This window comes from Oryx dammah, unplaced genomic scaffold (genome assembly GCF_014754425.2).
Source record: "Oryx dammah isolate SB20612 unplaced genomic scaffold, SCBI_Odam_1.1 HiC_scaffold_7, whole genome shotgun sequence".
Lineage (NCBI taxonomy): Eukaryota > Metazoa > Chordata > Mammalia > Artiodactyla > Bovidae > Oryx > Oryx dammah.
This window is the reverse complement of record NW_024070191.1, coordinates 2,473,002-2,500,369: the sequence shown is the minus strand read 5'-3', so window position 1 is coordinate 2,500,369 and position 27,368 is coordinate 2,473,002. Positions and strand designations below refer to the sequence as shown.

At 40.5% G+C, this 27,368-nt stretch overlaps 1 protein-coding gene across 1 annotated transcript in view; it reads left to right on the top strand.

The window, feature by feature from the left end:
* Positions 1–27,368, top strand: part of CSMD1 (CUB and Sushi multiple domains 1) — a 2,078,553-nt gene that overhangs the window by 1,887,059 nt on the left and 164,126 nt on the right. The window contains exon 42 of the mRNA XM_040243208.1: positions 14,388–14,576. Coding sequence (XP_040099142.1) covers positions 14,388–14,576 — 189 coding nt within the window. The remainder of the gene's footprint in view (positions 1–14,387; positions 14,577–27,368) is intronic.

Below are 27,368 nucleotides of genomic sequence, written 5' to 3'. Positions count from 1 at the left end.
TTCTAATGACCCCTTCAGCTCCCACTTTCTCAGAAGCACTGTGGAGGAATCATCTCCTCCAGCTCTCCCCGAGTCTCCTCCTCTTCTCACCTCTCCTGCCCACCCACATATGCTGTCAGCACGCCCGTAGTTACACAGTCATCCAAGTCTGCAGGCTTTTGTGTCATCTGAGGTTCTCCAGTGGGTGATGGGACCCACCTGTGACAGCTCAGCAAGAGGAGAACCAGCACAAGTTATGAGTACACACGTTCCACGGGCTCACAGACGCCCGCGAGAACCCAGACAAGAGTCACTCACAGGAGTGGCTAGAACTCGGGGGTTTAGCTAGCTCCTGAAGGTAAAACAAGGGAGAAAGGGGTTCAGAATTCCAGGAAGAGAGGCAGCAATGGGAAGAAGACCAGGAATCTGTAGTTTGTGAGGGTTGTTGAGTGAAGTTTGTTGTGTTGATTTATTTATCTTTCAAAACATTTATAGGAGTATAGTTGTTTTACAATGTTAGTTTCTTCTGTACAGCAAAGTGCAACAGCTACATGTGTACATAAACCCCTCTGTTTTGGGTTTCCCTCCCGTGCAGGTCACCACAGAGCACTGAACAGGGTTCCCTGTGCTGTGCAGGAGGTTCTCTTCAGTGATCTGTTTCATGCACAGCATCAGTACTGTGCTGATTTAACCCCACTCCTTTTCTCTAAGAAGACTTTAGAGAGCATCCTCTTAGCACAAGAGTGAGTGACTTCTCTGCACATGTACATTCTATTTGTCAAAATAATTTCCTTCTCAAAAGAAGACCCTGTGCCCCGCTCTTAGAGCTTCCCCCTGCATCTGCTGGTTCTCAAAACACCTCATGTTGTACTGAGCGAACACAGATGTAGTTCTCTCAGAATCTCCCACAAGGACTCCAAGGGCCTGATGGAGTCAACACCATCTCCTGTCTAACAGGTGAGGTATCTCTATGCACTGTCCCTGAACAGAAATCCAGAGTCGGAGTTACAGAGGAGAAAGAAAGAGTGGCTTTATTTCCTTGTCAGGCAAAAAGGAAACACTGTACGCTAGAACCTCAATAACTGTGCCTACCCCCTCCCTGGGGAATGGGGAGAGGTTATATAGTCAGGACTTGGGGTTGGGAGTAGGTGATAAGGATCAGGGCAGTAATAGTCTTACATTCTTCTTTCTACTGCAAAGTTTCAAAACTGTCACAACACAACCCAGGCAAGAATACTGGGTTTGGTGGACTCCAAGGGCAGGGTTGCTGGTAAGATGAGGGTGTGTGCAGGGTCTCAGGTGGGTCTAATCTCCCTTATGGCAGAAAGTGAAGAGGAACTAAAGAGCCTCTTGATGAAAGTGAAAGAGGAGAGTGAAAAAGCTGACTTAAAACTCAACATTTAAAAAACTAAGATCATGGCATCCAGTCCCATCAATTCATGGCAAATAATGGGGAAACAATGAAAACTGTGACAGAATTTATTTTCTTGGGCTCCAAAATCACTGCAAATGATGATTGCAGCCATGAAATGAAAAGAGCTTGCTCCTTGGAAGAAAAGCTATGATCATTCTAGACAGCATATTTAAGGCAGATACATTACTTTGCCAACAAAAGTCCGTCTACTCAAAGCTATGGTTTTTCCAGTAGTCATGTATGGATGTGGATTTGGACTATAAAGAAAGCTGAGTGCTGAAGAACTGATGCTTTGGAACTATGGTGTTGGAGAAGACTCTTGAGAGTTCCTTTGACTGCAAGGAGATCCAACTAGTCCATTCTAAAGGAAATCAGTCCTGAATATTCATTTGAAGGACTGATGCTGAAGCTGAAACTCCAATACTTTAGCCACCTGATGCGAAGAACTGATTCACTGGAAAAGACTCTGATGCTAGGAAAGATTGAAGGCAGGAGGAGAAGGAGATGACAGAGGATGAGATAGTTGGATGGCATCACCAACTAGATGTACATGAGTCTGAGCAACCTCTAGGAGCTGGTGATGAACAGGGAAGCCTGGGTGCTGCAGTCCATGGGGTTGCAAAGTGTTGGACTGAACTGAACTGACTCTCCGTGAATTTCTCTGGTCCCTATAATCTTGCCTCAGGAGGTGGTTTCATGGCTGTTCCTCCTTTAATTAGCACTGTTTCAGTCTGCCCTTTGGAACTCAGGGACACCGTAGAAGCTGAAGAAATGGGGGATAAAAGTACCTCAACGTCTGGGAGCCCCATAGGGCCCCACTCAGTCTCAGTTAGAGGAGTCCTGTGGGTACGATATGACCTGGGCCTTGCTGTTAACACAGGTTTACTGAGAACTAAACTGCTCCTGTACACGTGTCTCTGCTTGAGTCTATGTGCTGGCGCTAAGTCACTTCTAAGTCGTGTCTGATTCTTCGCGACCCTCTGGACTGTAGCCCGCCAGGCTCCTCTGTCCATGGGATTCTCCAGGCAAGAATACTGGAGTGGGTTGCCATGTCCTCCTGCAGGCTATCTTCCCAACCCAGAGATGGAACCTGTGTCTCTTATGTCTCCTTCACTGACAGGTGGGATCTTTACTACTAGTGCCACCTCAGAAACAGAGTCAAAAAGGAACATGTGAAATGTGCAAAACACCCCAGACAAGACACTGAGAAACCAGAGAAGAAAGCGAACTCAAAGAGGTAGCGGCGGCGAAGATGCAAAGCCGTGTGTTCCTAGAAAGTGGGGAAATTCATGTGCTGAACTCAGAATTTGCCCTTCCCACCGATGTTTGTGTAGGGGAAGAAACACATTTCCCCTATTTTTCTAGATTCTTTTCTATAATCACCTCCCTGTAAAAACATGAGAGGTGGGCGGGGAAGCACAGGCGTGGTTGTCATGCAGACTGAGCTTGTTCTTTTCTTCTCCACCGAGAAGTTTCTAGAGATTTAGCCACCTTTCTCTTCCTGGAGCGGAGAAGGGACACCCTTACTTACCAAGGGAGATTTCCCTCGTAGATGTAAATGTCTCCTGTAAATGACTAACTTCTACTGTTTCCAAAGATAGCCCCATGTCTGCAGCTCCTTAAGGATAACCAACTTGTGATAATCCTCACACCAAAGAGGCATATTTTGGAGCAGCAAATTCTTCTCCCTTTCGTTTGTTTACATGTAGGTTCATCTTTCTTTAAATTAAAAAAGAAGCCACTGTGAGGATCACAGTGTCAGCAGTATTCTTCTCTGGGCTTCTTCCTCTTATCTTCCATCCATCAAAGCTAGCTGTGGTGACTTAAAATCCAGTCTGTGGGCCTCCCCTGGCAGTCCAGGGGCTAACAGTCAGTGATTCCACTGCAAGGGGCACAGGGTCCATCCCTGGTCAGGGAACTAGGATGCAGCACGCTGCACAGCATAACCAAAAATACTTTTAAAATGTAAATAAACTAACCTCCAATTAAATACATTTATATTTTTAAAAAATTAAATAAAACGAAATCCCATTTGTAAATTTACAGATCCAGCTTTCACATGATCAGGTGATCATCAAGAAAATAGAAGAAACAACACTCAGATAAATCTGAGATTGTGCTAGCGTCACTGTTATCTTTCCGAATCGCAGATCTTACCAAGTTGCAGTGCCGCCCATCTCTGGACCACTCAGGCCTGGCCAAGCAAACTGGAGTGAGGGTGCTGGCATCCTGATCCACGGCTGCTGCGTCAGAGCATCAAAGAGAAAGGACAGTTTGGGGCTGGGTCCCTGAGGAGAGGCACAGGTTTGCAGAGGTGTTGAGACTGGAGACTGGATTTCTCTACACTTGCATCTGGCTTCATGCACATAAGAATCTATCCTTCCAAACGGTGTTTATATAATAAACATAAATGTTCCTTCAGGTGCTTATTCCAAATTTAGGTTTTAAAATGAATACAGGCTAAAGGCTGGAGACTTTCTAGGAGCTGGAATAGGGGTCATAGGCCTTCCGAGTTAACACAAAGCCTCTAAACCTTCTCTTGGCTCCCAGAGTGTCTGCACAGCCAGGAGCCACTGGAGCTTGACTACTGTCCTCTGAGGGCTCCCTGATGGTCACTTCAGAGGATCAGTCCCCAGGCCCATGAGAAACACACACCTACACTGTGAAACTGATAAGAGGCTCTTAAAAAGACTTATAGGTATCTCCAAGGGACAGAGGAAAAATGTGCAGTAACAAGTTTTCTAAAATAAATGCTGTAATAAAAGGGAGGTCAAGAGCAGAGTCTGAACAAAGCCTGGGCAGAATCTCATGGTCATAACTGTCAATCACCTGAAGAAGTCCAGGGTGATTTCTGCCAGCACTGAGTACATCAAGGCCAACCAGTATGTGATGCTTGTAGCCTTTTTCTCCTTGTTGCCTTGTGGTCCAAGGATGGCTGTTGTACCTTTGACACCAGGTCCACGTGCAGATGAGAAATGGGGGCAGGGGACAGCTTCTTAAATACTGTATTTAAAATTTTAACTTTTCTTTTTTTATTGACTTTGCAAGACTCAAATACAGATTCCTATGCTATTATTGTTTGCTGTGTACTTTTGAAATTAGATTTTATCCTACATATGTGCTAAGTTGCTTCATAGAAAAAACTAGAGAGTTCCAGAAAAACATCTACTCCTGCTTTATTGACTATTCCAAAGCCTTTGACTATGTGGTTTACAACAAACTGGAAAATTCTTAAAGAGATGGGAATAACAGACCACCTTACCTGCCTCCTGAGAAATCTGTATGCAAGTCAAGAAGCAACAGTTAGAACCAGACATGGAACAAAGGACTGGTTCCATACTGGGAAAGGAGTACATCAAAGTTGAATATTGTCACCCTGTTTGTTTAACTTATATGCAGAATACATCATGCAAAATGCTGGACTGAGTGAAGCACAAGCTGGAATCAAGATTGCTGGGAGAAATATCAGCAACCTCAGATATGCAGATGATACCACCCTTATGGCAGAAAGTGAAGAGGAACCAAAGAGCCTCTTGATGAAAGTGAAAGAAGAGAGTGAAAAAGCTAGCTTAAAACTCAACATTCAAAAAACTAAAATCATGGCATCTGGTCCCATCACTTCATGGCAAATAGATGGAGAAACAATGGCAACAGTGACAGACTTTATTTTGGGGGGCTTCAAAATCACTGCAGATGGTGACTGCAGCCATGCAATTAAAAGACTCTTGCAACTTGGAAGAAAAGTTATGACCAACCTAGGCAGCATATTAAAAAGCAGAGACATTACTTTGCCTACAAAGGCCCGTCTAGTCAAAGCTATGGTTTTTCCAGTGGTCATGTATGGATGTGAGAGTAAAGAAAGCTGAGTGCCAAAGAACTGATGCTTTTGAACTGTGGTGTTGGTGAAGACTCTTGAGAGTCCCTTGGACAGCAAGGAGATCAAACCAGTCAATTCTAAAGGAAACCGGTCCTGAATATTCATTGGAAGGACTGATGCTGAAACTGAAGCTTCAATACTTTGGCCACCTGATGCAAGGAGCTGACTCTTTGGAAAAGACCCTGATGCTGGGAAAGATTGAAGGCAGGAGGAAAAGGGGCCAACAGATGAGAGATGGTTGGATGGCATCACCAACTCTATGGACATGAATTTGAGCAAGCTCTGGGAGTTGGTGATGGACAAGGAAGCCTGGTGTGCTGCAGTCCATGGGGTTTCAAAGAGTTGGACATGACTGAGTGACTGAACCGATACTGAAGTCACTTCAGTCCTGTCTGACTCTTTGTGACTCTATGGACTGGGATCTGCCAGGCTCCTCTGTCTATGGGATTCTCCAGGCAAGAATAGTGGAGTGGGTTGCCATGCCCTCCTCAGATTTTATCTTATGTAACTTTAAACCTCCATTGTTCAAACAATTTTTTTTCTTGATATTTTTCAAACAGAGTTACTAAGGCTATGTCTATATAGCTCCAAAAGCTACCAATTAGTTCACTACAAAAAGAGTACTGAAAGAAAGAAAGAGAGAGAGCGAGGAAAGAAGGAAAGAAGAATATGATACCACAAAAAGTCTGTGTAGGGACTTTAAGAACCAGCTTATGGTTGCTGGGGGGAAGGGATAGTTAAGAAGGAGGGGGTGGACAGGTACACATTGTTATATCTGAAAATAGATAACCAACAAGGACCTACTATATAGCACAGGGAATTCTGTTCAATGTTATGTGCTGGTCTGGATGAGAGGGAAGGAGAGAATGGATGCAAGCATATGTGTGTCTGAGTCCCTTTGCTGTCCACCTGAGACTATAACAAAATTTTTGTTAATCAGCTATACCTCAATACAAAATTTAAAAAAAATTAAAAATTCTGTATAGGAATAATCTAGACCAGAGATCATAAAACTACTGAGTTTCATTAGGAAAATATTAATATTTTTAAGTTGTCAATATTTAGCATTAGATTTTACATAATTGGTAAAAGACCCCTTTTCCTGTTGTGATGTCAGAATCAGGGTCATTTACCAGTATCAGCTTGGGGCTGCTGTCCCCTGAAGTGTCTGAGTGATGGCCCTTCCAGGGTGCGAAGGCATCGACTTCAAGTCTCATTTAGTGGCCCGCCAGCTTTGAACTTGTGTCTACCTGGCCTGTAGGCATCAGAATCTGTGAGTTCTCATCCAGGCTAGACACCTAGTTCATTGAGCGAACGTTTTATTTACTTGACACCTGACTCTAAATTTCAGTGTCCACATTTAAAAAAAAAATTCTAAGCAATATATATTTTTTAAATATAAATTTATTTATTTTAATTGGAGGTTAATTACTTTACAATATTGTATTGGTTTTGCCATACATCAACATGAATCCAATGTAGGCAATTAATTGATATAATTGAAAGACATAAAAATAAATTAAGTAAAAAAGAATGAGAACATGAATATGAGGTGTTCAGATTTCTTGTAGAGTATCTTAGCCAACAGGGGTGAAACTTAATTAGATAGTTTGTCATTTAATAAAATTTATAAGCTGGCCAAATGACACAACTCTGATGTGTGTGTCACATTGAAATTCCTAGGTTCCACTTGAGATTTATAAGTTAAGCTTATGATTAATAACTCATAAGAAGATGCATAAATCATGCAGATAATTCTTGTCATTCTCAGTGATGTCTGTGTATACCCCTTATTACTAAGCCTTCTCATTTATTTATGACCATATAAAGGTCAAAAATGCTACTAGTACATGTAGCTGTCTTGAAGTTAAATGACTTATACAGAACTTGAGAAGTGAAAGATGAATCGTGTTAAATAAAATTGAGTTCAAATACCCTACTTCTAAGTCAAAAACTGGAAGATGTCTGATAGGATGAAGATATTTATCAACTGATTAGGTATCAGTCAGAAAATATAATAGGTATTAGAAAGATGACTACATGGTTCCGCCTGCTGCCACATCAGTGCCTATAATTTAAACACTTGATGCAAATACCACTTAAGACTGACAGATGTGAATAATGATTATTTTCTCAGATCCAAACAAAGGCTTCTCCTGAAAAAGAGAAATTCTAAGTGTTGTCTTCTTCTTATAGTATAGGTATGAGCTTATGGGTACTGACATTGTTTCTCATGGTATTTGCAAAATGTTACCATATTAAGACTTTTGTTGTCATTGTTGTTAAGTCACTAAGTTTTGTCCAACTCTGCATCCCTATGGACTGTAGCCTGCCAGGCTCCTGTGACCGTGGGATTTTCCAGGCAAGAATACTGGAGTGAGTTGCCGTTTCCTTCTCCAGGGGATCTTCCTGGACCAAGGATTGAACCCATGTTTCCTGCATTGGCAGGCAGATTCTTTACCACTGAGTCACCTGGGATACCCGTTAAGATTCTTAGGACTTTCTTTTCCTTTTCTTTTTTGAGACTTGACATTTTGGAGAAGTTGAATACTTGTCTTCCTTCCTTCCTTCCTTTCTCTTCTCCTCCATTTTTCTTTCTCTCTCTTTCTTTATGTCTCTTACATTATAAAGCATAATTGTTAGATGCCAAAAAGCTTAAAGATAATTTTAAGTGCTTTAGCCATAAGTGGTAAAAACATATTTTTTTTTCCTTTTGCTATATGTGCTAAACACCTTAAAAAAAAAAAAAAACACCATAATAGGATGTGTTAAATCTGCTTATTCATGCATATGATCACAAAACCATTGCCATTTTAGTGAACTGAACCTGTGAGAAAATAAGCTATAGTTTGTGGCTACCAGTTTTTCCCCTTTAGTAGGAAAAGCAATTAAACTGCCTTTATGTGCCATGAACAACTGAAGAGTTTATTCACACTGACTGTATGAGCATGCTCACTGTGATTCCTTATAGACACGACTGTGATTTAAACATGAAATTGATGTGCCTTTAAATCTGCTGCTCTTTCTTCTGTTAGAGTGTTCTTCTGAGCTGTTGGGGAGCAAGGACAGTGAGCTTCCTCTGTCCTTTTTCCACTGTCCACATGTCTGAACCAAGCTCTCAACATGAGACTTTTATAAGGAAGGCTATTTCACCTAAAAATGCTTAAAGCAGTGGGCAATACACTACTGTATCAATCCTCATCTTCGGCAGGGAATCGTTTTTCAAGATGGAAAAGTGGTTCATGGACTAAACTCTTAGAGACCAGGGTTGAAATCTTAAAAGGTGTCCCGTTTCCTCCCTGAAGGTCATGCGGATCTGCTTTTCCTTTATGGCTTTGCTGAAAGTAAACTAGCAATCTCAGCCACTTTCTCCCTTAGGGGAGCTGTTCCTCTGGACCAAACGCTCACCTGGACAGGTATGTCAGTGGCTGTGTGAGGCCAGTGATTTCTTTGGGTCAGAACAAACATTTCTTCACAATGTAAAAGCTGTTGTGTAAAATGACGGCTGGGCCCTCAGTGCTTGGTTGGTGGAAGCACAAGACACAATTGGAATTGCGACTGTGAGCAAGCCGTTTGGTGACCTGTCCTCCAGGGGAGCCTTTGGGCAGCCTGAAAGGCATGGGGTTGGCTGCAGCCTTCACAGTGATGTAGGTGGCCATCACCAGTAGGTTTGGTGATCAAGGAATTCACATGAGCAATAAAGAACATTTAGGTGGCAAATCTGCCTTAAAAATAAGAGCTAAGAATATGCCCTCATTACAGAGGGCAGTGATACGTCATCCTAGTCATGACAACAGCCCCCTTTAGAAGCTGGTGATCTTGTGTGTGTGTGTGCACTTGAGAAATGCCATGGACTGCAGCATGAGTCTAGTCACTTCTGGACCAGATCAGTCTTTTCATTGAGAGGAAGCTGAGGACGTGAAAGGGGTTTCAAGGTCATAATGCAGTGTGGACCTTGATGCTAACTGCAGTCTCTCCTCCCTGTAACAAGGCTCTTTCTTAGTATTTCACACTAATTCCTGGTATTAGAACTGGCTTCTCCCTCCTGAGTCTACCTCTATCAGAGAAGAGGCTTGAGTGCTATGTCTTGAGCAATGAAACATATTTTATCTTAGAAACCAGACATTTCTTATAGTTAAGACTTAGCCTTACTCAGGTAATGCATACCAACCATGTTCACTGCATTTGTTATTGCTGTTAATTCTTGTAGATCAGATAGGCATAATTGTTCTCCTTTCATAAATGAAGGAAGGAGCCTCCCAGAATGGAAGTGGTTTGGTCCACATCCCGGGTCCATCAGATGGGAGACACAGGTCTAACTCAGTCCCAGGGCTCCCTTGCAACACATTCCAAGGTCTCTGCTATTTTGCAGAACTACCTCAAGACCCTTGTCTGTACTTCAGAAACCTGTTTCTCTATTGGTTGATGATTCTCTTTCTGTTTCAACTTCTCAATGGTATATCATACAACAAATCTTTTAGAAATACTGAATAACACCTCACAAAAAGTCTTTCAGTTCAGTTCAGTTCAGTTCAGTTCAGTTCAGTCGCTCAGTTGTGTCCGACTCTTTGCAATCCCATGAATTGCAGCACGCCAGGCCTCCCTGTCCATCACCAACTCCCGGAGTTCACTCAAACTCAAAAAGTCTTTGGGAGTTGTCAAATATGGAAGTGTCTGAAAAACATATGAAATGTATGAAGGACTTGATGCCTTTCAGTTGAAACAGAACTTGGTGAAACAGAAAATGGTGATTTTTACTTCTCTTTATGCTAGAAGTCACTTCCTTATCAAATTCCAGTGAGAGGGTCTTTCTTTTTCTTTCTTAGTTGATGTTTTGTTTTATCAAATTATACATTTTATGTTATAAAAATTAGTTATGGCAGTTAATGATTTCACCATGGGTGATGAGTTTAGATCAACAAAGTCATGCTTAGATAAGGATTCTGATCCCTGGTTGAGCTGTTCTTCACCCCCAAGCCCAGAGGTCCAGGTACATGGAGGTATCACAGGTGTTCAGAGGTACATGGATGTGGACAATGCAGGTAACACATAGCCCCTGCACCTGTACTAAACAGCATGCAATGGGAATCCTTCCAAAATGTATTTTTAGCATACTAGCAAATAATTTTTTATTACTTCTTTGTATATACTTAAAAACAGTCCTGTCAATCAATATTTAAGACCATGAGTCAAACTTTAGGACATTTAAAAAAAAATAGAGAAAGTATGTGTGACTTATGACCTATCAATTAAGAATTTGGAAATACTGTTAGTGATATTTGAATAGTGAAGGACTCCGTTAAATAAGAGATTTAGAGAAAGACTTGAAAATAGTGTTGCTAATATATATGAAAGTGAAAGTTGCTCAGTCCTGTCCAACTCTTTGGGTCCAACTCTTTGCGACCCCATGGACTGTGTCCTGCCAGGCTCCTCTGTCCACAGGATTCTCCAGGCCAGAATACTGGAGTGGGTAGCAGTTCCCTTCTCCAGGGGATCTTCCTGACCCAGGGATCAAACCCAGGTCTCCCGAATTGTGGGCAAATTCTTTACCCTCTAAGCCACCAGGGAACTATGTATAGTTCTTTGGAAGGAATGATGCTAAAGCTGAAACTCCAGTACTTTGGCCACCTCATGCGAAGAGTTGACTCATTGATGCTGGGAGGGATTGGGGGCAGGAGGAAAAGGGGATGACAGAGGATGCGATGGCTGGATGGCATCACCGACTCGATGGACGTGAGTCTGAGTGAACTCCAGGAGTTAGTGATGGACAGCGAGGCCTGGTGTACTGTGATTCATGGGGTCACAAAGAGTCAGACATGACTGAGCGACTGAACTGAACTGAACTGAATATGTATAGTTAGTGAAATATTCACAACTAAAAACAATTAATTGGGATTGCAAAATCATAAGAAAACGCTGAAATGAGCTGTGGGTTTTTTTTTTTTTTTCCACCTGGAAGATATGATTTGTGAAATGAAGAATGGGTCCTAGTTTTTAAAACTATGGCTGTGTCCACTTGAGAAGCATGTCCTAATTCCTATTCTGTGGCCTGGTCCAATTCTTTGCGAGATTCTCCCTCGTGAGAGCTATAGACTGTGAACACGATGGGCACGCTGGGATGATGACCCCCCAGCCTCCTCTCCCTGAACCCCGCCCCCGTCTCGGAGACCCAGCTTCCTATGTCCTTGGGCCCCCACTGCTCCTCTACTAAAAGGTCTTCCTTTCTCGGTTATACCTGGCTGTATATTCTCCTCACTCAGATCTCAAGTTCAGGGCTACATGTTCAAGGAAGCAGGTTTTGATCACCCTCACTTAAACCTCCATCCTGGTTTCCCCCCCAACCTTTATTTTAGTCCTTGCATGTTTCTTTAACAACAGTTTACATAACTTAGTTATTTTATGTAATTACCAACATGTTGATTTATTTGTGTCTGTTTCCCTAAATAGAATATAAGCTTTGTGAAAGCAGGATCCATTTCTGTCTAGTTCCCATTTATAACATAGCAGACACTCAGGGCTTCCCTGGTGATGCAGTGGCAAAGAGTCTGCCTGCCAATGCAGCGGATGCAGGAGACACATCATCGATCCCCGGGTTGGGAAGAAGGAAATGGCAACCCACCCCAGTGTTCTTGCCTGGAAAATTCCTTGAGCAGAGGAGTGTGGCAAGCTGCAGTCCATGGGGTTGCAAAAGAGTCAGACTCAACTTAGCTACTAAACAAGGAGACACTCAATACATTATTTTTTTAATATAAATTTATTTATTTTAATTGAAGGTAATTACTTTACACTATTGCATTGGTTTTGCCATACATCAATGTGAATCATTTTTATTTTACCCAGTATATGAGTAGGTAATAAAAACTATAGTCCTGCCTACCTGGGCTGGTTTTCTCTCTCTCTTTCTTTTAATGCCCTTTCATCCCCATACAGGAAAGCTGTATGGTACCATTAAAAAAGAAAGAAAGAAAATATCTTTCTTCTAATCAAGGGTAACCAGGAGTTTTTGGACTTAATATCATGGGGCTGCTAAAGGCAACTTAAACTTCCATTTTCAGTCCCTTTCACAGATGTTAGATGATGAGTCGAAACAGGCTAGTTTCATACATCCCTAAACAGAACTTGAATGTCTTTCTTAAATTATACCACAAACCACATAATGTGTAGGGAAATGCATCGTGGGACTTGTTATTCGCATGTGTGATGAGCACGTGGAAAGTGTGTGTGAATCTTTGTTCAATGCCGTTTCACATGATGGCCCATCTGGAGTCTCTGTCACCTGTTACCTCCTTTATAATGTGCCATGGTAACTGACTCTTGTGTTGAGACCCCCAGAGCCCCACTAGAGCATAAACAGAATCTCCCGGGGAGGATGGAGTGATGTTGAACACGGTTTTATTTGATTTTTGTCCCATGAAAACTGGAGATCCATTTCTGATGGTTTTTACTTTTTAAGTTTAATTATTAGCAGCCATATTTGATGTATTTATTAGAGGACTCATTTCACCAACAGAGCTTACAGTATTTCGAGTAAAACAAAAATGAGAACAAGCTGCTGACCCCAGTGGAAAAGAGCATAATAAGGAAGGAAACTGGCTGATAGTTGGAACACACCATGGGGTTCTCTGTTCTTTTTCTGAGCACTTGTCTGTAAGGGAATGTTAGACTCAAACAGCAGTATCTCGAGGAGGGAAACCATGCATTCAACAGAGCATAGGAGGCATGGTGAGAGAGCACAATGAACAAGCACAGTAAACTAGACATTATAGAAAGGCTGTACTGGGGCGTTCCCTGGTGGCCCAGAGGCTACGGCTCTGTGCTTTCACTGCCAGAGCCCAGGGGCTCTCTCCCTGGCCAGGGGACTGAGACCCACAAGCCACATGGTGTAGCTAAAACAGGGGAAGCGTAAATAAACAAATAAAGGATTGTACTGGTAGTAATGGCTAGGTATGACACTACACTATTTTTTAAGGAAAAAAACTAAGAAAATGGAAAGAATTTATTTTATTTGCACTGAACATTAATTGAACTAAATAAAACAATAACATGTTTTCTAGTTAGAAGCACTTGGTAGGAGAGCTGGGGTAATTTTCTTTTAAATTAAAAGAAAAGTGTTAGGTCTGTGTTCACCTGACATTCTTTACAAGCACTTTTTGTTTGTCTGCAATTCTGGTTTTGATTAAATTCCTCTCATATATTTTCTTCCCAAGGTATGCCTTGTCAAATTTATTTTTAGTATGTACCACATAACTTCTAAAGTGCACAATAGGTCTTCACTAAATGCAAATTCTTATGATTATACTACTAAAAATAAGTACTGCTTTATATTGTTGTTCAATTGCTAAGTCATGTCTGACTCCTTGTGACTCTGTGGACTGTAGCGTACCAGGTTTCCCTGTCCTTTACTATCTCCCAGAGTTGGCTCAAACTTATGTCCACTGAGTCTGTGATGCCCTCCAACTATCTCATCCTTTATCATCCTCTTCTCTTCCTGCCCTCAACCTGTCCCAACATCAGGGTCTTTTCCAATGAATCGGCTCTTCACATCAGGTGGTCAAAGCATAGAAGCTTCAGTGTCAGTTCTTCCATTGAATATTCAGGGTTTATTTCCTTTAGGATGGACTGGTTTGACCTCGTTGCAGTCCAAGGGGCTTGGAAGTGTCTTCTCCAACACCACAATTTGAAAATATCAATTCTTTGGTGCTTAGCCTGCTTTATGGTCCAACTTTCACATCCATACATGACTACTGGAAAAACCATAGTTTTGACTAGGTGGACCTTTGTTGGCAAAGTGATGTCTTTGCTTTTTAATATTCTGTTTTGGGGTTTGTCTTAGCTTCCTTAGCTTCCTTGCCAGGAGCAAGCATCTTTTAATTTCTTGGCTTAATTCACCATCAGCATTTTGGAGACTAAGAATATAAAATCTGTCACACTTCTACTTTTTCCCTTTCTATTTACCATGAAGTGATGCGACTGGATGATAATGGGTATCTTAGTAAAGATTTCATAAAATTTATATCTAAAAAGTTCATGCTAAGAAGCTGTATGTCATCCTATTCCTCCTCTAAATTCCAGACTAATTGCACTTCTTATTTATGAGCTTGTTTCTGTCTGTTTCAGCCTATGAATTACAGAACTGCCCTGACCCACCACCTTTCCAGAATGGGTATATGGTCAACTCTGACTACAGTGTGGGACAATCAATATCTTTCGAGTGCTATCCTGGGTACATTTTAATTGGCCACCCAGTGCTCACCTGTCAGCATGGGATCAACAGAAACTGGAACTACCCTTTTCCAAGATGTGACGGTGGGTTAATCACTTTTCTTAAGAAGTTTCATTTTCCACATGTATAATGGTGCATGAAATATTAAATGAATGCATTCCAGAATTCATTAATTTGTTCAACCAATTTTTATTGGGACTCTATTATATTAAACTCATTCTACTTAGTATTTCAAGAATATATCATATGTCAATCAGTTAAAAAAAATGGAAAGGCCTTGCCTTCAAGGAGGTTAAAAGGTTAGCAAAATAATAAACACTAATATTTATTATGCAAAATCAGGGACAAGGAGTGTTTTGATGACTGAAGGTACAAAAGACAGTGATTGCTGGGGAATTGATTGAGGGTATTATCTTCATGGTTAGAGGAGTATTTGGCTTTACAGTGGTTCCATCTAATTTTGGATTAAAGGGGTATTGAGTGTGTATCTTACCCTAGATACTTTTTTATTGTTTAACTTTACAATAATAACACTGATTTGGTATCTCAGAAAACTGACTTCATTTTTGTAGTTAGATTTGAATGGCACGTACTAGTTTGCTACTCAGAGACAGAGACCATCCCAGAGAGAGGAAACAGTGGTAGCAAAGACATCCTAGAGGAGCAGTCTTGGGGGGAAATGAAGTAGTGTCCTAGGATGATGCTTGAGGATCAGGGTTTCTTAGAAATGTTGGAATCGGGTGATGGGAATGACATCAAGGAGGATCTAGATTCAGTGAATATCCTTGTCTGAGAAGAAGTCACTTCTTCAAAGCTTCTCTTTGATTATCTAATTTTTACTATGACTTTGAAATTTCTACAACTTTAAGTTAAATATATCAAGTACTTTGTTTTTGAAGAATTCATCTGAAATAGAAAAGTTTGCTGTAAACCTAATATTCTAACATTATAAATACAGTATTTCTGAATGAAAATAAAATGAAATTACCAACTCTGTGGACCTTTGAAATGCTAAATACTTATATCCCAGGGGCAAAAAAAAAAGGAAAGGTATCCAGCTGTGTTTGAATTTCTACTGTAGAAGTTTAAAAAAAAAAAAAAGCATATAGGTAGACTTTTTAAATGATATTTTTCACCTGTACGTTTCCATTCTTTATCATTATGTAAACAACTATAAAAGAAAAACATTTGCTGTGTTTTTTAAATAATAATTTTAATCAACTACAGATTTAATAACGTAAAACAGCATTTAAAAATCATTTTATAAAACTAACAATAGCAGTGGGATATCTGATATTTTTATTAAAACACTTTAAAAACTACTCACCATTTTAAAAATTCATATGTTTTTATGTATAAATTGCTTTGAATTGTTAGGACTGAAATCCCTTTTTACTTGTAGTTGTTTCCTGAGTTCTTTGAATTCACATGTAAGTAGGAGACTCCTTGGCTTGATATAAAAATAGAATTAAGTATTTAATTAGATTTCATTGCTTTTTCAAGTCCAACTTTCCAACATGGAAATAACTGCCCATTTAGAATTATTTTGTCAGTGTAATGTTAATAAAATATATCTTTTTGGATGATATATGATGCAGAATATTAATCAGAGTTGGCAAAACCATGAAGCTAAAATCCTGCAGACACCCAAGACTGCCCAGGACTCCTGGTGCCACACGAAAGTCCCAGGACCACAGCTACCCTGAGGGTGGATAACTCACTGGTAGGCTCACAGAACCCAGTGAGCCATCTACTCACGATTGTGGTTTATAACAGAAAAGACAAAAGTCACCCAAGGGAGACAGATGCTTGCTCCTTGGAAGAAAAGTTATGACAAACATAGACAGCATATTAAAAAGCATAGACATCACTTTGCCCATGAAGATTCATTTAGTTAAAGCCATGGTTTTTCCAGTAGTCATGAATGGATGTGAGAGTTGGACCATAAAGAAGGCTGAGTGCTGAGGAACTAATGCTTTCAAACTGTGGTGCTGGAGAAGACTCTTGAGAGTCCCTTGGAAAGCAAGGACACTGAACCACTCAGTCCTAAAGGAAATCAACCCTGAATATTCATTGAAAGGACCAATGTTGAAGCTGAAGCTCCAATTATTTGGCCACCTAATGCCAAGAATTGACTCACTCGAAAAGACCTTGATGCTGGAAAAGATCAAAGGCAGGCAGAAAAGGGGACGACAGAAGATGAGATGATTGGATAGCATCACCAACTCGATAGACATGAGTTTGAGCAAGCTCTGGGAGTTGGTGAAGGACAGGGAAGCCTGGCATGCTGCAGTCCATGGGGTGGAAAAAGTCGGACAATTTTGGGCGACTGAACAACAACAATATTAGGTTAAATTCTAAAAAAATAAAAGTAACCAGGGAATATTCTTTTAAAGCCAAAGGCTGGTTGGTGATTAAATGGACTTTCTTTCCCTCCTTCTCTTCCTGAGGTGGGGGTGGGACTGAACCTCCAATCTGAGGCTGGTTCTCTTTACAGCTAGCCCCAAGGCTTCAGATTTCCTAATTTCTTCATTAACATAAATTCAGGTGTGGTTGAAAGGGTCTTGTTTGGAATAACAAAAGACAATTTGATCTTTTTTTATCACTTTGTAAATTCTAAGGGTTTTATGAGTTCTGTGCCAAAAACAGGGAGGAAGATCAAAAGGATATTTCTTGTTATTGCTGAGGAAGTGTGTAAGTTCCTCAGTTCTGTCTCGTCACAACAAAAAATTGAAGCAACGGACCAGTGTTACAGCCTTGGATGGGCCAGCATTACAGCTCTTGGACAGACCAGTGTCACAGCTCTCGGACGGACTGTGTTACAGCTCCCTGTTACAGCTCCGTTTTATTTAGAAAATAAAGGAAAATACATCCTCGAGGTGTGAGGGCATGATGACCCAAAAAATGCAAAGAGAAGAGAGAGACTCCAGGTCCTTTGGCTCCTCTTTTTATGTTTTTTTTTCTCCACCCCACCCCCCGGGCCCACTGTATGTAAACTGGGCTAGCCAGAGGTGCTGTTTGTTCTACCTGAGGTCCTCACTCCATTCCTCAGACCTTCCTTTGTTCTATTTCTGTGGGTTTTTCCCTTCCTTGTCTTTTAGCCACTGCCATTCTGGACTCCTTTTTCCTAACCTACCTACCTAACATGATAAATGCCACTATTGCAGTGTGAGAAGGGATTGCCTTTGTTGGCCCCCTGGTCCTGGTGCGGACGAGGGGTGCCATCTGTGTGGCCTCTAGTCGTGAAGTGCAGTGTGCAATGCTCTCATGTCCTACGGTCTCCCTCCTGGCTGCCTGGTTGCCTGCCTCTCCTGCTGGGCCAGGCTCCTGGGCAGACAGGTGAGCAGCTGGGAAATATTTGTGGTTGCAGGTGGTGCAGGGACCCTTCTGTGCCCAAATGCTCCTCCTTGCTGGGCTTGCTGGCTGTTCTCCACTGTAGGGGCCTCTTTGACCCTCACCCTCAGGGAGAGGATAGGGGTGGTTGCATTTCCTGCTGAGCTGAATCACAGGTCCCTATTGCTGCAGAGATCCCTGAGATGCCGCTGGGATGTGGAAATCAAAATACAGCTTTGGTGCCACAAAGTTGAGGGGAAAGCCTCTGGGAGAAGGTGCTGGACCAGGGGAAAGAGAGGGGCAGCTTTACTCATTATGTCTTTTTATGGTCCTTCATCTTCCTCTGTAGAATATAGGATTTTGCCTCGAGAAAATGTTTTAAATGCATTGAGACTATTATCACACAAGTCAAACTTCATACTTATTTAGCTTTTAACATCTTCCTTCATCACTCTGCTGAATACAGCAAGCTCTGCAAGGCAGGGATGAGGTCAGCATGGTTCTCTGCTCTAGCCCCAGCTCAGCCAAGCTGCCTGGTACATAATAGACTCTCAATAAACACTCATTGAACATAGGAGTAAAAGGATTTGTTATTTGAATATCATAGATATATCATGGCAAATATACTAAGTGACCTAAAGAATATCAGAATGTGTTTTATAAAGAAAATAACCATATCATTTTGCCTTTTAATAGGTGAACACTAGTAAGTGGGGGCAGGGCAGGGAAGCGTGGGAGGCGCGGGCTGCCGTGCTCGGTAAGAAGCGGGCAGAAATGCCCCACGCGTAACCAGAGCGATCGAACTTGGGCTAGCAAACCAGACTGGGGGATAGCTACCACGCGAAAAGCTGGAACATAAGACCCCACCAGGACCGCGCACAGAACAAAGGACGGAACGGAAATAGCTGGCTGCAGACCATCCCCCGCCGGGAACAGGCAGCCAGAGCTGTAAGAGCTGGAAAGGGGCAATCGCAGCCCCGGAGAGACTTTACCTAAAAAACTGCAGGCAGGCTTCTTTGCTGAGACTTCAGGGGGTGCAGGACAGTCACCATCCGACTCACAAGGAGCGCCAGCAGTACACCCAGAAAACTGAGCAGTAGAAACAGAGAAGGGGACAAGTTGCGGCGACCACACTCACCAAGCTCCCGAGCTGCTCGGACCCAGGAGGGGCGCAGAGCACAGTCCCAAACAAGTCTGTGCCTCTGAGGGTTACCTGGGCGCCAAACCTGAGCGGCTTGGACCGGGGAGGTGCGTGAAGCCTGGGGCCAGCCTCGGATGGTTCCCGGCTGAGCACCGTGGAGCCGGAGCGGTTTGTGCGTCGTGGGGGAAGACAGGGCAAGCTGGGTTGAGACGCTGTGTGCCCACGACAGTGCTATTTGTTTGCAGCATCACCCCCTCCCCACAGCGCGACTGAACTAGTGAGCCTGAAAAAACAAAAGTGTCCACCACCGCCCCCATGTGTCAGGACGGAATTCAGACACTGAAGAGACCAGCAAACAGAAGTTAAACAGAGAGAACCGCCTTGGAAGTGACCAACACGGCCCACAACATCAGAGAAGGACCAGATATATCTTCACAATTTTTACAATCATTCCTTTTTTTTTCTAACTTTTTTTTTAATTGTTAAGTCTTCTATTTCTCTATTTTTTATTTCTATAACTATTACTTTTCAAAAAAAAAAAAAGACTCTACTTTTTTACAGCAAACACCATATATAGTCTTTGCGTGGTTGTTGTTGGTATTTCTTTTTTAATCTTGTGGTTTGTTTGTTTGTTTTTTTCTTTTTTCTTTTTTTTCTTTTTTTCTTTCTTCCTTCTGCTTCGTCTCTTTAATATTGTATTTTAAAAAATCTAACCTCTACTCTAGGTTTTTAATCTTTGCTTTTTGGTTTTTGTTGTCAATCTTGTACATTTCATAACCCAATCTTACCTGACAGCGAGATTACTGGCTTGACCACTCTCTCCTCCTTTTGGACTCTCCTTTTTCTCCACCAGGTGGCCTCTGCCTCTCCCCCCACCCCCATCTCTTCTATATCCAACTCTGTGATTCTCTGTGTGTTCTAGATGGTGGAGAACACCTAAGGAACTGATTACTGGCTGGACTTGTCTCTCTCTTTTTCATTCCTCTCTGTTACCCTCCTGGCCACCTCTGTCTACTTCCTCTCTCTCCTCTTCCCTGTATAACTCCGTGAATACCTCTGAGAGGTCCAGACTATGGAGCGCACATAAGAAAGTGACTATTGACTAGCTTGCTCTCTCCTCTTTTGATCTCACCGCATCTCATTCCAGTCACCTCTAACTACCCCCTCCCTCTTCTCTTCTCCATGTAACCCAGTGAACCTCTCTGGGTGTTCCTCAATGTGGAGAAACCTTTCATCTTTAACCTAGATGCTATATCATTGGTGCTGTATAGATGGAGAAGTCTAGAGACCACTGTAAAAATAAAACCGAAAACCAGAAGCAGGAGGATTAAGTCCAAAGCCTGAGAACATCAGAGAACTCCTGAATTCAGGGAACATTAAGCAATAGGAGCTCATCAAATGCCTCCATACCTACACTGAAACAAAGCTCCACCCAAGGGCCAACAAGTTCTAGAGCAAGACATATCACACAATTCTCCAGCAACACAGGAACACACCCCTGAGCTTCAATATACAGGCAGTTCAAAGTTACTCCAAAACTTTAGACGTCTCATAACCCATTACTGGTCACTCCACTGCACTCCAGAGAGAAGAAACCCAGCTCCACCCACCAGACCTCCAACACAAGCCTCCCTAACCAGAAAACTTTGACAAGCCACTGATACAACCCCACCCACAGTGAGGAAGCTCCACAATAAAGAGAACTCCACAAATTACCAGAATATAAAAAGGCCATCCCAAACGCAGCAATATAACCAAGATGAAGAGACAGAGGAATACTCAACAGGTAAAGGAACAGGAGAAATGCCCACCAAACCAGACAAAAGAGGAAGAGATAGGGAATCTACCTGAGAAAGAATTCCGAATATTGATAGTGAAAATGATCCAAAATCTTGAAATCAAAATGGAATCACAGATAAATACCCTAGAGACAAGGATTGAGAAGATGCAAGAAAGGTTCAACAAGGACCTAGAAGAAATAAAAAAGAGTCAATATACAATGAATAACGCAATAAATGAGATCAGAAACACTCTGGAGGCAACAAATAATAGAATAACGGAGGCAGAAGATAGGATTAGTGAAATATAAGATAGAATGGTAGAAATAAATGAATCACAGAGGAAAAAAGAAAAACGAATTAAAAGAAATGAGGACACTCTCAGAGACCTCCAGGACAATATGAAACACTCCAACATTCGAATTATAGGAGTCCCAGAAGAAGAAGACAAAAAGAAAGACCATGAGAAAATCCTTGAGGAGATAATAGTTGAAAACTTCCCTAAAATGGGGAAGGAAATAATCACCCAAGTCCAAGAAACCCAGAGAGTTCCAAATAGGATCAACCCAAGGCGAAACACCCCAAGACACATATTAATCAAATTAACAAAGACCAAACACAAAGAACAACTATTAAAAGCAGCAAGGGAAAAACAACAAATAACACACAAGGGGATTCCCATAAGGATAACAGCTGATCTCTCAATAGAAACTCTTCAGGCCAGGAGGGAATGGCAAGACATACTCAAAGTGATGAAAGAAAATAACCTACAGCCCAGATTACTATACCCAGCAAGGATCTCATTCAAATATGAAGGAGAAATCAAAAGCTTTACAGACAAGCAAAAGCTGAGAGAATTCAGCACCACCAAACCAGCTCTCCAACAAATTCTAAAGGATCTTCTCTAGACAGGAAACACAAAAAGGGAGTATAAACCCGAACCCAAAATAATAAAATAAATGGCAACGGGATCATACTTATCAATAATTACCTTAAACGTAAATAGATTGAATGCCCCAACCAAAAGGCAAAGACTGGCCGAATGGATACAAAAACAAGAACCCTCTATATGCTGCTTACAAGAGACCCACCTCAAAACAAGGGACACATACAGACTGAAAGTGAAGGGTTGGAAAAAGATATTCCATGCAAATAGAGACCAAAAGAAAGCAGGAGTGGCAATACTCATATCCGATAAAATAGACTTTAAAACAAAGGCTGTGAAAAGAGACAAAGAAGGCCACTACATAATGATCAAAGGATCAATCCAAGAAGAAGATATAACAATTATAAATATATATGCACCCAATATAGGAGCACCGCAATATGTAGGACAAATGCTAACAAGTATGAAAGGGGAAATTAACAACAACACAATAATAGTGGGAGACTTTAATACCCCACTCACACATATGGACAGATCAACTAAACAGAAAATTAACAAAGAAACGCAAACTTTAAATGATACATTAGACCAGCTAGACCTAATTGATATCTATAGGACATTTCACCCCAAAACAATGAATTTCACCTTTTTCTCAAGTGCTCATGGAACCTTCTCCAGGATAGATCACATCCTGGGCCATAAATATAACCTTGATAAATTCAAAAAAATCGAAATCATTCCAAGCATCTTTTCTGACCATAATGCACTAAGATTAGATCTCAATTACAGGAGGAAAACTATTAAAAATTCCAACATATGGAGGCTGAACAACACGCTACTGAATAACCAACAAATCACAGAAGAAATCAAAAAATAAATCAAAATATGCATAGAAACTAATGAAAATGAAAACACAACAACCCAAAACCTGTGGGACACTATAAAAGCAGTGCTAAGAGGAAAGTTCATAGCAATACAGGCATACCTCAAGAAACAAGAAAAAAGTCAAATAAATAACCTAACTCTACACCTAAAGCAACTAGAAAAGGAAGAATTGGAGAACCCCAGAGTTAGCAGAAGGAAAGAAATCTTAAAAATTAGGGCAGAAATAAATGCAAAAGAAACAAAAGAGACCATAGCAAAAATCAACAAAGCCAAAAGCTGGTTCTTTGAAAGGATAAATAAAATTGACAGACCATTAGCCAGACTCATCAAGAAGCAAAGAGAGAAAAATCAAATCAATAAAATTAGAAATGAAAATGGAGAGATCACAACAGACAACACAGAAATACAAAGGATCATAAGAGACTACTATCAACAATTATATGCCAATAAAATGGACAACCTGGAAGAAATGGACAAATTCTTAGAAAAGTACAATTTTCCAAAACTGAACCAGGAAGAAATAGACAATCTTAACAGACCCATCACAAGCACGGAAATTGAAACTGTAATCAGAAATCTTCCAGCAAACAAAAGCCCAGGTCCAGACGGCTTCACAGCTGAATTCTACCAAAAATTTCGAGAAGAGTTAACACCTATCCTACTCAAACTCTTCCAGAAAATTGCAGAGGAAGGCAAACTTCCAAACTCATTTTATGAGGCCACCATCACCCTAATACCAAAACCTGACAAAGATACTACAAAAAAAGAAAACTACAGGCCAATATCACTGATGAACATAGATGCAAAAATCCTCAACAAAATTCTAGCAATCAGAATCCAACAACATATTAAAAAGATCGTACACCATGACCAAGTGGGCTTTATCCCAGGGATGCAAGGATTCTTCAATATCTGCAAATCAATCAATGTAATTCACCACATTAACAAATTGAAAATAAAAACCATATGATTATCTCAATAGATGCAGAGAAGGCCTTTGACAAAATTCAACATCCATTTATGATAAAAACTCTCCAGAAAGCAGGAATACAAGGAACATACCTCAATATAATAGAAGCTATATATGACAAACCCACAGCAAACATTATCCTCAATGGTGAAAAATTGAAAGCATTTCCCCTAAAGTCAGGAACAAGACAAGGGTGCTCACTTTCACCACTACTATTCAACATAGTTCTGGAAGTTTAAGCCACAACAATCAGAGCAGAAAAAGAAATAAAAGGAATCCAAATTGGAAAAGAAGAAGTAAAACTCTCACTGTTTGCAGATGACATGATCCTCTACATAGAAAACCCTAAAGACTCTACCAGAAAATTACTAGAGCTAATTAATGAATATAGTAAAGTTGCAGGATATAAAATCAACACACAGAAATCCCTTGCATTCCTATACACTAATAATGAGAAAGTAGAAGAAGAAATTAAGGAAACAATTCCATTCACCATTGCAACAAAAAGAATAAAATACTTAGGGATATATCTACCTAAAGAAACTAAAGACCTATATACAGAAAACTATAAAACACTGATGAAAGAAATCAAAGAGGACACTAATAGATGGAGAAATATACCATGCTCATGGATTGGAAGAATCAATATAGTGAAAATGAGTATATTACCCAAAGCAATTTACAAATTCAATGCAATCCCTATCAAGATACCGGCGATATTTTTCACAGAACTAGAACAAATAATTTCAAGATTTGTATGGAAATACAAAAAACCACGAATAGCCAAAGCAATCTTGAGAAAGAAGAATGGAACTGGAGGAATCAACCTGCCTGACTTCAGGCTCTACTACAAAGCCACAGTCATCAAGACAGTATGGTACTGGCACAAAGACAGAAATATAGATCAATGGAACAAAATAGAAAGCCCAGAGATAAATCCACACACATATGGACACCTTATCTTTGACAAAGGAGGCAAGAATATACAATGGAGTAAAGACAATCTCTTTAACAAGTGGTGCTGGGAAAACTGGTCAACCACTTGTAAAAGAATGAAACTAGATCACTTTCTAACACCGCACACAAAGATAAACTCAAAATGGATTAAAGATCTAAATGTAAGACCAGAAACTATAAAACTCCTAGAGGAGAACATAGGCAAAACACTCTCCGACATAAACCACAGCAGGATCCTCTATGATCCACCTCCCAGAATTCTGGAAATAAAAGCAAAAATAAACCAATGGGACCTAATTAAAATTAAAAGCTTCTGCACAACAAAAGAAAATATAAGCAAAGTGAAAAGACAGCCTTCTGAATGGGAGAAAATAATAGCAAATGAAGCAACTGACAAACAACTAATCTCAAAAATATACAAGCAACTCCTGCAGCTCAATTCCAGAAAAATAAACGACCCAATCAAAAAATGGGCCAAAGAACTAAATAGACATTTCTCCAAAGAAGACATACGGATGGCTAACAAACACATGAAAAGATGCTCAACATCACTCATTATTAGAGAAATGCAAATCAAAACCACAATGAGATACCACTTCACACCAGTCAGAATGTCTGTGATCCAAAAATCTGCAAGCAATAAATGCTGGAGAGGGTGTGGAGAGAAGGGAACCCTCCTACACTGTTGGTGGGAATGCAAACTAGTACAGCCACTATGGAGAACAGTGTGGAGATTCCTTAAAAAATTGCAAATAGAACTGCTTTATGACCCAGCAATCCCACTGCTGGGCATACACACGGAGGAAACCAGAATTGAAAGAGACACATGTACCCCAATGTTCATCGCAGCACTGTTTATAATAGCCAGGACATGGAAACAACCTAGATGTCCATCAGCAGATGAATGGATAAGAAAGCTGTGGTACATATACACAATGGAATATTACTCAGCCATTAAAAAGAATACATTTGAATCAGTTCTGATGAGGTGGATGAAACTGGAGCCCAGTATACAGAGTGAAGTAAGCCAGAAAGAAAAACACCAATACAGTATACTAACACATATATGTGGAATTTAGAAAGATGGCAATGATGACCCTGTATGCAGGACAGCAAAAAAGACACAGATGTGTATAGTGGACTTTTGGACTCAGTGGGAGAGGAAGAGGGTGAGATGATTTGGGAGAATGGCATTGAAACATGTATAATATCATGTAAGAATCGAATTGCCAGTCTATGTCCGATGCAGGATATGGCACGCTTGGGGCTGATACATGGGGATGACCCAGAGAGATGTTGTGGGGAGGGAGATGGGAGGGGGGTTCATGTTTGGGAACGCATGTACACCTGTGGTGGATTCATGTCAATCTATGCCAAAACCAATACAGAATTATAAAGTAAAAATTAAAAATAAATAAATAAATTAAAAAAAAAAGAAAAAAGAAAATAACCATATCATTTTGCCTTTTAAGAGGTGAACACCATGTTTTTGTTTGTTTTGTTTTTTCCCCCTCCCCACGTGAAGGGTACTACTTCATATAAAGTGGCTATACTTTAGTAAGATGCAAATTAAAAATTAAGGATTCATGTCAATGTATGGCAAAACCAATATAGAATTGTAAAGTAAAATAAAAAATAAATTAAAAAAAAGAAAACTAAAAAAAAAGTAAATATAAATAAATCCCACAGGCATTCTTCTGATTAAAAAATAAAAAATAAATAAAAATGCTAAAGGGAAATTTAGAGTTATAAAGCAATACATAATGAATAACTTCAAGTTACACATGAGATATGTCAGCCAGTGGCTTCAACACATGCTTTAAGTGTTTTCTCTTCATTGTCTCACCCATTTCCAATCGCTCAATTATTTGGTGTCTGTCGTTTATTGAGATCTGAGCCAGGCAATGAGATTGATGAGAGGAGGTTTGATGGGGCTGTGGATATGGTCCTTGACTTCTAGTTGCTGACAGTCAAATGGTGAAGAATGGCTGGCCATGAACTGTAGACCAGGGACAAGTATCCAAACCACAGCCACCAGGAAAGGCTGTCAGGAGGCGGTGACATTTGAGTTGAGTTTTGAAGAAGGGACCAGTTCACCTGCCAGCAAAATAGGAGAAAAGCACAAGAGCCCTTCATGCAGGTGAACGAGGACATGATGTTTGCAGCTAAGAAGTATGGCAACTCCAGGGGTCACCATGTAGTCACTTGTTGTGACTCCAGCGTGGCTTCTGGTCCTATTTTTACAGATTATAGGTATCTGTATATTATATTTTGCTTGCTTACAGGTCAAGGTGTATCTGTCTCCAAACCCCACTTACAATTATGCTATAAAACTTGTAAAATGTTCTCACAGTACCTTTAAATAAATTTACCTAAAATTCAGGCCAAGTCAATCTACTTGACATTGGTGCATTTTCTGTCGACTTTGAAATGGTTACTTTGGCTTCATGATATTTCATCAGTCATAATTTTAAATTGTTTTTAAACCTTTAAAAAAATGTACCTTGGCTTATTCATTCCACCTAAATTTTATAGCTTTTATGGCAAATATTTGAAAGCCTGATAAGATTCATGTTATAACAGACACTTGTATAGCATATACTGGATTTTAATTTGATTAAAATGTCTCCTTGTCTATGACTTTGATGTATTTATGCCATAATGTGAGTTAAAGAATATAGTTTGGATTATCTGCTCATGTATGATCATTTCATTTTTCCAAAAATAAAACAAGATAATTTCTATGGCAAGAGAGATGATCACTTTATTAAGTAAAATAAAAATGGACTCTGGATATTGAGATTTTTCACATTGTTGGTAGTGGATGAGATGTGGAAGTGTTTCTATAAATTTTTACTTACATAATTTTATCTCCTTTCTCTAGGTATAGATCTCGGGAGAATTTGTTAGGTCTTTGTTTGAAGG